The 15,304-nt window shown below is 39.5% G+C and overlaps 1 protein-coding gene across 2 annotated transcripts in view; it reads left to right on the plus strand.

The window, feature by feature from the left end:
- The window catches only part of BRINP3 (BMP/retinoic acid inducible neural specific 3), a 503,104-nt gene that overhangs the window by 228,152 nt on the left and 259,648 nt on the right, over positions 1-15,304 (plus strand). For both annotated transcript variants that reach the window (XM_053693750.1, XM_053693751.1), the window contains one exon: positions 13,013-13,118. In XM_053693750.1, coding sequence (XP_053549725.1) covers positions 13,013-13,118 — 106 coding nt within the window. The remainder of the gene's footprint in view (positions 1-13,012; positions 13,119-15,304) is intronic.

Below are 15,304 nucleotides of genomic sequence, written 5' to 3' on the forward strand. Positions count from 1 at the left end.
GTGGACTGATACGGCTAGGCCTCAGAAAGAAAAAGGATTGTTGCGCAGTCAGCGCAGATATGGTGCCCGGATCACATGTGGTGTGTATGGCGGACCGTGAGCATCTTCTAAGCTGATCGGAGTTTGGCAGAGAAGTCAGCAGTAGTTGGTAATGCCTCTGTGGTCTAAATTTAACACCCCAGACAGGGGAAAGCCGATGTGACAGGAGTCAGCTTCACGGAGCTTTATGCTAGTACGGCCATGCTGGTCCTCGGCCGGCTCCGTGCCCAGGGTAGAATCTTCCCAATCCGATTTTGATAATTGAGCTAAGCAATGTTAAATGCTGGCAGTGCATTCTGCCTGTTTGTTGAGAAGCTGGGGAGACAGGTTCCTAGAAGCAAACCTTGTCCGCATAGCATTTAATAAATGGAGTTCATAATTTTTCTTGTTACCGAATAACATCTGGAAATTTTCATAGGTTTATAAAACTATATTTGAAAGCCTATACATATGTATATATACTGTGTGTGTGTATGTATGTTATGTGCAGTTTAATAGGTGCCATATTATAAACAGAGCGCAAAATGCCGCTTTCTCAAAAGCAAATGTGCGCTGATATTACATGTTGAGCGCAATGCGAACTCATGGTCGCATTGCATGGAAGCATCGCGCTCATGAGAGCACGCTTTTATAGGCTCCAATGGGAGCCTCATTCTCATGTCGTGGGAAACGACATGAGAACCAAGCTCAGCAAAGGATTTAAGTCGCGTAGCAACTTTAAATATATATGTATATAAGCATATACATATATATTTACAGGGAACACACAGTTCCCCATAGGCTTTTCAGTGGCTTTTTTTTCCAACACCCGACATTTACCAACTTTAGCTCCACAAAACTGCTTAGTGCAGTTGTTTTTTATTTTTAAAAACAGTATACATTTAATAAAAAACTTTTTAGGGCAGCCACTTGTAATGACTATTTCTTTATTTTGCGCTGTAAACAGGCAAATTTGCTATTCAATTGCTTTTATTTGATTTGTTCATTGCAAACAGCTAAAAGACTGTAAATGTCTACAATAAACTTGATTTGCAATGGGTATTGAATAATTTTAATTGTAACTGTATATCGCGCAATTTTCACCAAAGCTGTGGGACAAGAATAAATAGCCGATGTAGCTTTTAGAAGATTCCCATTTTTGCCAAATCGCTGCAATAACTAAATGAGATACACCCAATTAACCTGATCATATGCCTTCTCTGCATCTAGTGATAGAAACATAGAAGACATCAATCAGATCTACTATTTTACACACATTATCATTTGCTTCCCTACTTTTAATGAATCCCAACCTGATCTGGGTGGACAATGTGTGGCATTAATTAATTCAATCTATTCCCCAGAATTTTCATGAATATGTTGATATCCTGATTAATCAGGGATATCGGTTAGTAATTCCCATATTATAGAATGCTCTTACCCGGCTTTGGGACCACAGGGGTTCTTGCAGCTAATAGTTCAAATGAGATAAGGTTACCGTCAAAAATAAAATTACAAAATGAAACTAAGTGTGGCACAAGAATATTTGAAAATGTTTTATAGTAAACATTTGAAAACCAGTCGGGGTCTGTAGCTTTAGTAGATTTTAGGTTTTTGATGACCCCCATCACCTCGGCAAAAGATACCACCATATTAATGCCTAGATTTAGAGTTTGGCGTTAGCCGTCAAAAGCAGCGTTAAGGGGTCCTAAAACTGCTTTTTACCACCCGCTGGTATTTAGAGTCAGCCAGGAAAGGGTCTACCGCTCACTTCCCTACCGCGATTCCAGGCTACCGCAGATCCCCTTACGCCAATTGCGTATCCTATCTTTTCAATGGGATCTGCCTAACGCTGGTATTTGGAGTCTTGGGAGAAGTGAGCGGTAGACCCTCTACCGACAAGACTCCTACCGACAAAAAAAGTCAGTAGTTAAGAGCTTTATGGGCTAACGCGTGAATATAAAGCTCTTAACTACTGTGCTACAAAGTACACTAACACCCATAAATTACCTATGTACCCCTAAACCGAGGCCCCCCACATCGCTGCCACTATAAAAAAAAAATTTAAGCACTAATCTGCCGACCGGACACCGCCGCCACCTACATTATCCCTATGAACCCCTAATCTGCTGCCCCTAACACCGCCGACCCCTATATTATATTTATTAACCCCTAATCTGCCCCCCCAATGTCGCCGCTACCTAACTACACTTATTAATCCCTAATCTGCCGACCGGACCTCGCCAACACTATAATAAATGTATTGACCCCTAAACCGCCGCACTCCCGCCTCGCAAACACTATAATAAATAATATTAACCCCTAATCTGCCCTCCCTAACATCCCCGCCACCTACTACAATTATTAACCCCTAATCTCCCGCCCGCACCATCTCCGCTACTATAATAAAGTTATTAACCCCTAAACCTAACTCTAACCCTAACCCTAACACCCCCCTAACATAAATATAATTTATATTAAACGAAATAATATTCCTAAAATTAACTAAATTATTCCTATTTAAAACTAAATACTTACCTATGAAATAAATATTATAATATAGCTACAATATAATTAGATTAGATTAAGTGTAATTAGTTTAAACTGCTTGTAATTCTTTTTTATTTTTTGTAATTTAGTGTTTGTTTGTTTGTTTTTTGTATTATAGAATAGTTTATTTTATTGTATTTTATTTTAGGTAATTGTAGGTAATTTATTTAATTAATTTAATTAATTTAATGATAGTGTAGTGTTAGGTTTAATTGTAACTTAGGTTAGGATTTATTTTACAGGTAATTTTGTATTTATTTTAACTAGGTAGCTATTAAATAGTTATTAACTATTTAATAGCTATTGTACCTAGTTAAAATAAATACAAAGTTGCCTGTAAAATAAATATAAATCCTAAAATAGCTACAATGTAATTATTAATTATATTGTAGCTATATTAGGATTTATTTCATAGGTAAGTATTTAGTTTTAAATAGGAATAATTTAGTTAATTTTAGGAATATTATTTTGTTTAATATAAATTATATTTATGTTAGGGGGGTGTTAGGGTTAGGGTTAGAGTTAGGTTTAGGGGTTAATAACTTTATTATAGTAGCAGCGACAGTGCGGGCGGGAGATTAGGGGTTAATAATTGTAGGTAAGTGGGGGCGATGTTAGGGAGGGCAGATTAGGGGTTAATACTATTTATTATAGTGTTTGCGAGGCGGGAGTGCGGCAGTTTAGGGGTTAATACATTTATTATAGTGGTGGTGATGTCCGGTCAGCAGATTAGGGGTTAATAATTGTAGGTAAGGTAGTGGCGACATTGGGGGAAGATTAGGGGATAATGAATATAATATAGGGGTCGGCAGTGTTAGGGGCAGCGGATTAGAGGTTCATAGCTATAATGTAGGTTGCGGCGGTGTCCGGAGCGTCAGATTTGGAGTTAATAGTATAATGCAGGTGTCAGCGATAGCGGGGGCGGCAGATTACAGGTTAATAAGTGTAAGGTTAGGGGTGTATAGACTCGGGGTTCATGTTAGGGTGTTAGGTGCAGACTTAGAGAGTGTTTCCCCATAGGAAACAATGGGGCTGCGTTAGGAGCTGAACGCTGCTTTTTTGCAGGTGTTAGGTTTTTTTCAGCCCAAAATGCCCAATTGTTTCCTATGGGGATATCGTGCACAAGCACGTTTTGCCAGCTTACCACTACCGTAAGCAACGCTGGTATTGAGGGTTGAAGTGGAGCTAAGTTAGGCTCAACGCTCACTTTTTTGAACCTAACGCAGCCCCTCAGACAACTCTAAATACCAGTGTTGTTGGAAGGGTACGTTGGCAAAAAAAGCAGCGTTAGCTACGCGGGTCTTTACCAACAAAACTCTAAATCTAGCCGTTTGTGAGTTAATTTCCTCTGGGGTGAGTTTAGGGTTAAGGGCTTTCTGTTAAAAATGTGTTGAAAGCAGTATGTACTATAGATAGATAGATAGATAGATAGATAGATAGATAGATAGATAGATAGATAGATAGACGGAAAGACAGATAAATAGATATCAGAGCCTTTCCCTAAATAATATTTTTATACTTTATTTCAAATTTGTTTTATTTTGAAAATAAAGGTATAACAGGATGTGGTTGCATACACAGAAACATAAATCAAACTGAGAAAGGGACTTGCAGGTCCCTTACAAACATGTATTAATGCAAAATTATTCATCAACATAAGGAATAGTAATCCTGATTAATGGTATTTGAGATAGAGGAAAGAGGGAGGGTTAGGGTAGGTATAGAAGGTAAGGGGATTATGGGATAATCTAGGGTGGTGGTGGCAAATTCGTAGGGGGTGTTACTAAAGATGGGGATCTGCTTGGAGGGTGTCAGTTCAGAGGGTTGTCCCTGATTAGATTTAAAGGTCGGTATTAGGAAGCCATTGAGTATTATAAGTGGATTTCCAGTCAGCCCGGATCATTTCGAAGAGGTCAGAGTTTTCGAGGGAGTAGAAAATGCATTTTTCCATGGAGTAGAGATAGACCATGGTATTAACTATTGTAGACCACTTAGGTGGGCCTCTGTCTTCCATGATCTGGCTATGGAGAATTTTATAGCTGAAAGGAGGTAAACACAGAAGTAGCTGTGGTGCTTGGGCAAAGTGTGTGTACCTATGTGCAGCAATGCCACGGCTGGGGACTTAGAAAGGGGTATCCCTATTTTAGCTAGTGCGGTAAAGCAAGTGTTCCAAAGAGGTTTAAAGGGACAGTCAGTACCAGAATTTTTGTTGTTTAAAAAGATAGATAATCCCTTTATTACCCATTCCCCAGTTTTGCAAAACCAACACTGTTATATTAACACACTTTTTATTTCTGTGACTAACTTGTATCTAAGCATCTTCTGACCACCCCTAATCACATGACTTTTAGTTATTATCTATTGACTTGCATTTTAGCCAATAAGTGCAGTGTCTGCCACTAGCCACGGGCGTGATCACAATGCTATCTATATGGCCTACATGAGCTTGCTCTCCCCTGCTGTGAAAAGTATAGAATACCAAGAGAACAAAGCAAAATTGTTGATAAAAGTACATTGGAAAGTTGTTTAAAATTACATGCCATATTTGAAAAATTTAAGGTTTTTTTGGACTTGACTGTCCCTTTAAGTTTTGGGCAATCCCACCAGATGTGTTTCATATCTCCTGGGTGGTCGCAGTTTCTCCAACATTTATGTGAGGTGTTGGGGAATATTTGGGCTAAGCGCAAGGGAACATAATACCAGTGTGTAAGGAGTTTGAAGTAGGTCTCATAAAGCTTGATGCAGTGAATTACTTTTTTAGTGAGCATGACGGTGCGTTGCCAGGTTTGGGTAGGAATGGAGATGTTGAGGCTGTCTTCCCACTTCATTATATGTGGGGCTTTATCTAGGAGAAGAGCTCCTTCCATTAGACTATAATGTGTGGACATATGTCAATATAGTCTTCCGCCTTGCTGACATCTATATTCCAAGATGGTCAACTAGCGTAAGGTTATTGGTTTAAATCCCCAGCTATTCAGTAGGCTTATAACTCAGATATATTCGAAAGGTAAGAATGGTGGGATGTGGGAAGAGCCCCTGATTTGGTCTAATGTGATGAAGTGGCCCTGTGGAGAGGTGGTCAATATGTCAGATATGATCTTGATTCCTAAGCGTGCCCATGTGTTAGGGTGAGAATCAGGAAGGCCTGTGAGGAGGCCTATCAGTGAAGTAATGGGGGAAGGGTGAGGAGCTACTAACTTATGTCTGATTTTATCCCAGGTAGTGAGGCATTCTATAATTATCAGATTATTGATGGAAAGGTTTCTGCGATAAAGAGGGGGGGGGTCCAAATTAAGTCTCATAGGCAAATATAGAAGGGAAACGAGGCCTGCTCGATATCTCTCCATTTGCTATGGGATTTTGTCACCCCCATTTGGAAATGTGGGTAAGCATTGCTGCCTTATAATATCTTATTATGGATGGGGAGGCTACCCCCCCATGTTGTCTGGGATATTGTAAGGACTTGTGGGCTATCCATTGGGGTTGGGATTTATTTTTTATGAATTATTATGAAATGTTTTTTTGTATCAAGTTTTTATGAACTTTTTTAGGGTTATTTCCATCTATTTTTTTTATAAATTTTTTTATAAATTATTTTTTTATAAATTGTTCTTTATAAAACATTTTTTAAAAATTTCTTTTTACAAATTACATTGGGAATTTATAGGAATTATTTTAAAAAGATTTTTTAGAAAAAGATTTTTTAAATAAGATTTTTTAAATAATAAAATATTTTTAAATGAATTTTTAAATGAATTTATGAAATCTTTACATGAATTTATGACATTTTTAAATGAATTTATGAAATCTTTTCATTTGGCTTCGCAATTGAGAAGTCCCACTATTTAGTGTTTTTTTCTAAATTTCCAAATTACCATTTCCCTTTCGACAATGTAGGGATCATTGTTTTAGGAACCAAAAATTTTTTTTATTAAAAACTAATTTTTATTAAGTATTAATTTGTTTCAAAATATCCTCCGGCAGTTTGATCTGCAATATCCTCTATGAATTATTGTCTTTGCATATTGGTTCTGTTAAGTATTAGATAACAGTTTTTCGTTTGCGGCAATTTGTTTCATGTTTTCTTTTCGTCTATAACTATAGATTAATCGTTAAGCACATTAAGGGTCACAGATTGGGTCTTTTTTACACATTATTGTAGGTTCATTTGCTTGTGAGACTAGTGTGTTTCTCTTTTCCTTTTAATCGTTACATTAATTATAGCAGTACATTGTTTGTATTTTGACTTTAGTAGCGGCGTGTATCAAGTATTTGATTGACACGCAGTTGGTTCGTCTGCCTGATTGGTTCACAAATCATCCAATCAAGGCTCAGATATAGGTATATATTTATCCGGAAGGAGCTCCTTCGGTAATGAGCTTGAAAAAGATTAAATTTGAAACGCGTTGCTCAATGGTCTATACTCCACTAACGGAGCTTATCCTTATATCCCGCATAGAGCCGATATACCATTGTTGTAACGGTGCTTCTGAATTTTGGCCACGGCACCTCTGACTGATTGGGCTGATTTTATTAGCCTATCGGTCTAGAGGGTTATTCAGCTAGCAGCCGTATTTTTGGTTCCAGGCTCCAGGATTGCGGATGTTATATTACAATGACAATTAGGTACTTTTCTTTGCCCTGAACACTTTGAACTTTTTGGAGATTATCCAGAATTTGAAAAAGTTATACACAGTGATTATTATTGGGCACTTTCCATCGCAGATCTCAGCCTTTTGAAACTGTGAGTAGAGAGTAATTATTTTACACACGGCTTTTCACACTGCCTGAAGGAGTTTGTCTTTTGTTTCCAGGAGGCTTGTTATCACGGATTTAAAGCATACCAATACCCAGGATTCAAAGATTTCATAAAAGACTTTTTGGCCTCTTTGGCCATTTGGGACATTATTATCATTCAAGGACATAACTACTTTTTATATTTTGTTTTATTTGTTGTATATTGTTATGTAATTTCTATTCAATTTATTTATTTATTTATTTTTCATTTACTTATAAGGTCGACCTTAATTTTATGTAATAAATGTATTTTATATGAATAGATCTGTTATATTTTATCAATAGTGTTATATTCAATTAAATATATTTTATAATCTAATGCTCTTTATGATCGCCATTTGCATTCACACTGATATTTTTACCTTTATTTAGTGCAGAGCTAGGATATTTAGATTGTACCACTGTTAGGCAATTATGGTTAATTTTCTGCGTTTGCTTATTGATACATCTATTAGTCAGATTAGCTTTTATGCACTCTCATTTTTTGCTATCCAATAGAGCCACTCTTTAGCTTTCTTAGAGCGCTCCTTTTTGATATTATTTATTGCATTTCTGTATTCTATAGAAGTAGAGAGACTTCAATTTCATTTGGAGTTTGTTGTAGCAGTTTTGTTTTGGCGCGGTCTCAAACATTGTTTTTTCCTGCTATCCGTTGGGGTTTACCCTGCCATATATATGTTTTACATTCACTTTGAAATTGTAGTAAAAGTTGTTTGGGTACCTTAAGCGGAAATAAATATGGCAATTTGGGCAACATTTTTTTAAGGGCTGTAATTCATTCTAACCAAGATATAGAGTCAAAGTTCCATTTTTGTTTTAGAGATCTTAATTCAGTTAATAATGGGCAATCATTTTCATTGATGGTTTGGGAAATGTTGCTGGACAGCTTGACTCCTAAATGTGCTATGTGGTTGTCAGTCCATGTGAAATGATAGCTAGATCGTAGTTGTTGAGAAAGTTCCTGTGGATAACCCCACGTATATATTTCTGTTTTGTTATAATTTAATTTGTAGAAGTCTGGTGCCATTGGTTATGGGAAACAGTGAAGAGTTGAATCCTAGGCCTTGAATGATGGCTGTAAGTTTTGATCTGGAAATTTGAAGACTTCAAGTACCTTCCACAGGTATTACCACCTGATCCAGTTGAATGCCTTTTCAGCATCTAAAGAGATGACTGAGAAGGGTTTGTTAAGTCTCTTAGATTCAAGTAAAATGTTAAGTAAACTTGTGGTATTGTCCAGGCCCTCTCTACCTGGGACAAAGCCCACTTAATGGTTAATAATGGTGGGGAGCAATTTGGAAATGCGGTTGGTGAATATTTTAGAATATATTTTAATATCCACATTGACCAGTGAGATGGGTCTATGATTGGTACAAAAAGAGGAGTCTCTGTCTGCTTTTGGGATGGTTATGATGGAGGCTAGCTAGGCTAAACAATCTAAGCAGGAGGGGGGATAGTTTTTGTATGTATATCTTATAGTAAATAGCAGAGTAGCCATCTACTTAAGGGGTTTTAATTTTTTAATAACCTGCTTAATTTCTTGGAGGGTGAAAGGGTTGGCTAGGGTTTTTCTCTGATCAGTGGTGAGTGTCAGGAGCTTAAGGGAGTGTAGGAAGGATTGTATAACCTCTGGGGAGGCTGGGTCTGTTGTTTCGTGTTGCTGTATATTGTATAGAGCGGAGTGAAATTTGCTGAATTTTTGACCGATCTAGGAAGGGCGTCTGAGGGTTTGATCTCTATGCTTTATCAAATGTATACGAGTCACACCTGTGTGTTGCCTAAATTTGTTAGCCAGAAGGGTATCGGCCATGTTACCTTTAGAGTAGAAAAGTTGTTTCAATTTGTTGAGATGGTATTGCGTTCTCCTTAGCTACAGCTGACAAATATGTTGCCTGAGTTTTGTTATTTGAGAAATGGAGGAGTGATTTAAACTTTCAAGGTCTCTTAGTTTACCATGGGCTTGGGATAGTGGGAGACCTGCTAACTTTCTTAAGTGGGCTTGTTTTCTGATAAAGTAGCCTCTAATTGTGGCTTTAATTGCTCCCCATAATGTATCATCTCTGACTCATGTGTTATCATTTGCTTGTATTAGGAATCTCAGGTCTTTCCTTAATTCCTCCCTGAATGGGATGTCAGATAAAACATGATGGGGAAGAAGCCAGGCACACTTGGACCTGAAAGCATTTGTGGACTGAAGGCCAATGGTAACTTGGTCATGATCTGACCATGGGCAAAGGTCTGCTAACTTAACTAAATCTAAGGTGTCAGATTGGCAAAAGAGATAATCCAGCCTAGAGTACGTCCTATGTGGGTGGGAGAAGTGAGTGTAGTCTTTGTCAAGAGAGTGGTATGACCTCCAAATGTCGTAGTAACCAAAATTGTGTCATGAAGGGGTCTGAGGTTCTTTTCTTCTTACTAGGGGTATTGGATTTCCTATCTAGCTTGTTATCCCAGACCATGTTAAAGTCCCGGCTAAAATGACCTTACCCTGTATGACCTGATCTACTGTGTAAAATATTTTCTTTAAATATTTGGGTGGTGGACATTGGGGAGGTATATGGAAACTAGGGTATAAGTGATGTGGTCTAGATTGCATACTAGTATAATGTATCTGTCTTGATGGTCCCTGAAAATGTGTATTGGTTCATAGGCCAGCTGTTTGTGGTTCAAAGTGGCTGATCCTCTGTCTTTCTTGGAGAATGGTACTGATTATATTACCGGGTAGTCTTTAGATAAGGGTTTGGATGTGCCATCTATTGACAAATGCCTTTCCTGAAGGAATACTGCGTCCGCACTAACAAATTTAAGGGAGGCCATGAACCAGGTTGTGAACCAGGCCTAAGGAGGGTTTATTGTAGACCTTGCCGAGAGGGCAGGAAGGGACAAAGGGTGAGAATAGAGGAGTTGGGGAAAAGGTAAGGAGTGTTGGATAGGGTGTGGGGTTGAATGCTTTCAGTGGAAATAGTCCACCTAAGTTGAACCCTGACGTGGGCTCTCTATTTGGGGGGAGCTATTGCAAAAATAACATGTGAGGCTGATATAGCTCTGAATATCAGAAAACAGTGACAAATTTACATTTGTTCTCTTAAATTGTATATGTGTCCCCACTGCATGAGTGAGATTCAGTTCAAGTCAAAAAGGCTTGAGGCCGCATAGAGTCCTGGGGCTGACCGGGTTTTTGACTTTTTACTCTTTGGTCTCTTGCAGTCCATTCATTCGTAGAGGCTCTTGGTTTAGGGTATGAGGTGGTCTGTGATGGTTCAGGATCATTTTGTAGGCCCCAATTTGCGAGGAGGGCATTATCTTCAGGGAGAGAGGTCACCGTATGTATCTTGTTGTCCTTAGTTATGATGAGCTTTGTGGGCTATCCCCATCTATACTTAATGTTGGCATATAGAGCTTTCGTTGCTGCAAGGTGTGTGAGGATAGGTCAGGTAAGATCTGTAGATCCTTGTAGGTCTCTGGCAGGGCAGGTTTCTTATAGGCTGCCTGCATCAGTCAGCTCTTAAAGGTAAAATTGTGGAAGCTCACCACAACGACTCTCGGTCTGTCAGATGAGAGTACTCTTAGGGTGGAGGGCTCTATGAGCTCGCTCCATTGTATGTGAGGTGCCTTCTAATGAACCTAGCAATACTGTAAAGAGAGATAGAAGGTTCTCTTTTAGGTCTGCTGCTGTGACACTCTCACGGATGCCCTCTGAATCTGACATTGTTTCTCCTTGCTCTGTCCTCAACATCCGCAAGTTTAAACTCCAGTTGAGTAATCTGCTCAGCGAGGCTCTCGGTGAATGAAAGAAGGTTGGAGTGGTCAGTAGCTGTATGTTGCTGTGGTTTTGGGCTGCTGGGAAAAGTGATCAAAGACAGTTTTTTTGGCAGTTGATGGAGTCTTAGGGTGCCTTTTCGATGAGTGTGGCATAGAGGAAAAGTTTGGAGCTGAGCTTGATATGAAACAAATAAGTCTTATAGGCTGCATGGGCCTGAATAAGTAATGTAGACACTTTGTGGGCCTGAATGAGTAATGGAGACACTGACTTATTAGGAGATTAATAGTTATGTACACTGCCTAGTCAAAGAGGAGAGCAGGGTTGGCTATAGCCCTCCTGATGTGATAACATCATCTTCATGGGGGGGGGATTGAATTTCAAGGGTTTGTTTATTAATTCTATGAACCTGTTGGTATTTCTTACTAAATCGGGAGGTATATTGTGGAGAAAATAGTTTAGGGAAGAAGAGATTTCTTAGGAGGTTCTGTCAGAATGAGACACAAGGGAGAAGGGCCACTGTGATGTGGGGGCGCTAGGGTGGCTCGGTTATTACTTGAAACAGCCTTATAGATGACAAATTGGTGTCAAAGGATAATCACATCAGGAATGCAAGTGAACACCTATGAGTTTACATTAATTGCACTTTAATTCACCAATATCTAGATTTTTGACATAGAGAAACTTCTAGAAAAAAAGCAAAGCATGCAACAAGCACAATTAAGTAGAGTACAAAATGCAGGTACACCATAGAAATGTATAGAATTTGCTCCCTCTCCTCAGGGACTTGGGATACATCCTCCTAGAGGGGGAAAAGGGATGTGGAGATAACCCACTAAGACAAGCTGAGCAGGAAAGGGAGAAGAGGGTGAGCAAATCTAGCACAAATTATTCAGAAAATAAACACATAAGTTTCACTCAATGTTAACTTAACCCTTAAAATACAGGTACATATGCTATAATGTGCTGAAGAGGTTCCAGCCATGTGAATGGAGTTCAGTTCTAGTCTGGTAGGATTGAGTTTGCTAGTTACTGGCCTGCAAGGTGTTAGTAGCCCTCTAGTTTTAATACTTTGTTGCAGGGGGTTTAGGCCAAAGTCCCCTGTGATTAAGATAGCCTGAGTGGTGTATGGTAGGATGTGAGGATAGTGGGCTTAGATCTCACCCATGTTGTGCAGGAAGTTTGAAGGGGTAAAACAGCTTAGCTGGGCCTTCAGCACAGATCTGTAGTAGGCCTGAAAGGAGATCCTGTGTAGCCCCAGCAGGGCCCACAATTACACTTAGGTCTTGATGTTGGAGTGTTGACCACTGTATCTGTGGCTTTCCACTTGTTGTGCCATGGGTGGTGGAACCGCTTCCCGGTCTTGAGTTGTTGCCGTGCTCAGGGGCGACCTCGTTACAGCCGGTGGTCACTTCCCACTTGTTGATCCGTGGGTGGTGGAACCGATACCTGGTTTCGGGTAGTTGCAATGCTCAGGAGCGACCTCGTTACAGCCGGCGGTCACTGGCCAGGCTGGAGGGACATGAGGCGGTGGTCTAGGTGCCGGGACCAGCCACTAGGCAAATATGAGTGAGACGGTCTCCTCTGATGTGCTGTTGTGCTGGGACCGACTCCTATATTGGTAAGGATCGTGTAATTGTATATTTATATTTCTGCTGTCGTGGGTCTGAAAGAAAAAAATAGTTATTTAGCACTCTATTTTGGCAATAGTTGCAGGAGCTCAGATGAAGTGCTTCCACTCCCTGCAATGGCTAGTGCCGCCCCCCAATATTTTTATACTTTAAATTTGCCTAATTATAGCAATAAAATATAAATCACCTTTTCTATTTAGTGAGGATCTATGTGTTAATAGTAGTAATTAATTTAGTTTTCTCTTTTAAATCTCAGGTAACAGAGACACGGACAGGACCTCTCGGATGCAGTAATTACGACAATCTAGATTCTGTCAGCTCTGTTTTGGTTCAGAGTCCTGAAAATAAAATCCATTTGCAAGGTATTGACAATCATCATGTTCTGTTTAACAGTCAAAAGGTACAGAAGATGAATCTTTATAATGCAGCAAAAGTAGATCATCTGTTTCTCTCTCCTCTTCTCTCTGTCTCTTTTTTCTTTCTCCCCTTCTCCTCCTCCACTTTCTTTCTCCACTTCTCCTCCTCCACACACACTGTCTCTCTCTCTATGTATTTTTCATATTCTAAAATATAGTACACATACAAGTTAAATCCTGTTTTCAGTTGCTTTTAACGTTGAGCTGCATGAACAAATTACTTTTAAATCTGGAATTTCTCTGGGCACCTTCAGCTTTAAACTGCATCCTCTTGGTATACATAGCACGCTTGTATAAAAAAAACAACAACCAAATGCCTAGATTACAAGTGGAGCAGAATCAATAGCACCACCCTGTTACTAATGTGGGTGTGGGGGGGGGGGGCAATCTGGTATTAAAAGTGAATGGTAAAAAAGATTTACCAGAGAACCTTAATGTGGCCCACATTTTGTTTCACACGCCCTTTACTTTCACAAGTGGTGAGTTAAGTATTGGGCTCGATTGCAATACATAAAAGCTGCTGGAAAATGTAATGAGCTTGGAGACTTGAAGTAAAAGAGTTTTTTTATATACATTGCAAAACATGTATAATATATTTAAAAAAATCCCTTATATTTATACATAATAAATGTAAATAAAAAATAATTTTATCTATATATGTGTGTGTATGTATGTATGTATATGTATGTATGTGCATATAAATATATGTATATATGTGTATGTAACATAGTAACACAGTAAAATAGTAGATGAGGTTGAAAAAAAATAAGTCAATCGAGTTCAACCTATACAAATCTTATATACTTACAAAAAATGCTCCATGTGATCTTAAATTAATCACATTAAAAGGTGACCGATTTAACACAAGCAACCTGAATTCTGTTTCTAGACAGAAATGTATCCAAATTATTTTTAAATGTATTTAAGGTATTGGCAATCACTACCTCCTTTAGTAATGAGTTCCACAATTGTATTGCTCTTACAGTAAAAAAATGTTTCCATGAAGCAAATTTAATCTACTTTCCTCCAGCCTTAAATTGTGACCTCTTGTCACAAACACTTTTCTTGGAATAAATAGAGCTTCTGCCATCTCTTTATATGGGCCTTGAATATATTTCTATAAAGTAATCATGTCACCTCTCAAGCGCCTTTTTTCTAGAGAAAACAGACCCAGTTTCGCTAACCTCTCCTCATAGCTTAAATTCTCCATTTCCCTTATTGGCTTTGTGGTCCTTCTCTGAACTTTTTCTAGGTCTGCAATGTCTTTTTTGAGATAGGTCCCAGAACTGCATTCCATATTCAAGGTGAGATCTTACCAGGGATTTATATAGTGATGGAATTATGCTTTACTCCCTCTTTTAATACATGCTAGTATCTTATTAGCCTTTGAAGCTGCTGACATGCATTGTGCACCCATCTTAATAGTAGCTATTAGCTATTACTACTCCCAAATACCTTTCCTCCTCTGTTTGGCTAAGTCTAGTCCCATCCTATTATATAAAAGGCCAAGTGTGTTTGTCCAAAGCTGTCATGCGCAGTAGAGACAGCACAAGGACAAACACACCTGGCCTTTGAGTCCCTCCCTTCCTGATCTGCGGCAGAAGTGGGCATGGCCGGACGTGAAGAGGCGTGGTCTGGTGCTAAGGGCCATGAAAGGGGCGTGACCGGGCATACAGGGGGCGTGGTCGGGCACGGTCGCTCACGCAAGATAGATGGGAGAGAGAGAGCACAAAAGAGAGGGGGGAGAGAGAGAGCACAAAAGAGAGGGGGGAGAGAGAGAGCACAAAAGAGAGGGGGGAGAGAGCACAAAAGAGAGGGGGGGAGAGAGCACAAAAGAGAGGGGGGAGAGAGCACAAAAGAGAGGGGGGGGAGAGCCCCAAAGAGAGGGGGAGAGAGAGCCCCAAAGAGAGGGGGAGAGAGAGCGCAAAAGAGAGGGGGAGAGAGAGAGCGCAAAAGAGAAGGGGAGAGAGCGCAAAAGAGGGGGAGAGAGCGCAAAAGAGGGGGAGAGAGCGTGCAAAAGAAAGGGGGAGAGAGAGCGCAAAAGAGAGGGGGAGAGAGAGAGCGCAAAAGAGAGGGGGAGAGCGAGAGCGCAAAAGAAAGGGGGAGAGAAAGAGCACAAAAGAGAGGGGGGA

Source organism: Bombina bombina, chromosome 10 (assembly GCF_027579735.1).
Source record: "Bombina bombina isolate aBomBom1 chromosome 10, aBomBom1.pri, whole genome shotgun sequence".
Taxonomy (NCBI): domain Eukaryota; kingdom Metazoa; phylum Chordata; class Amphibia; order Anura; family Bombinatoridae; genus Bombina; species Bombina bombina.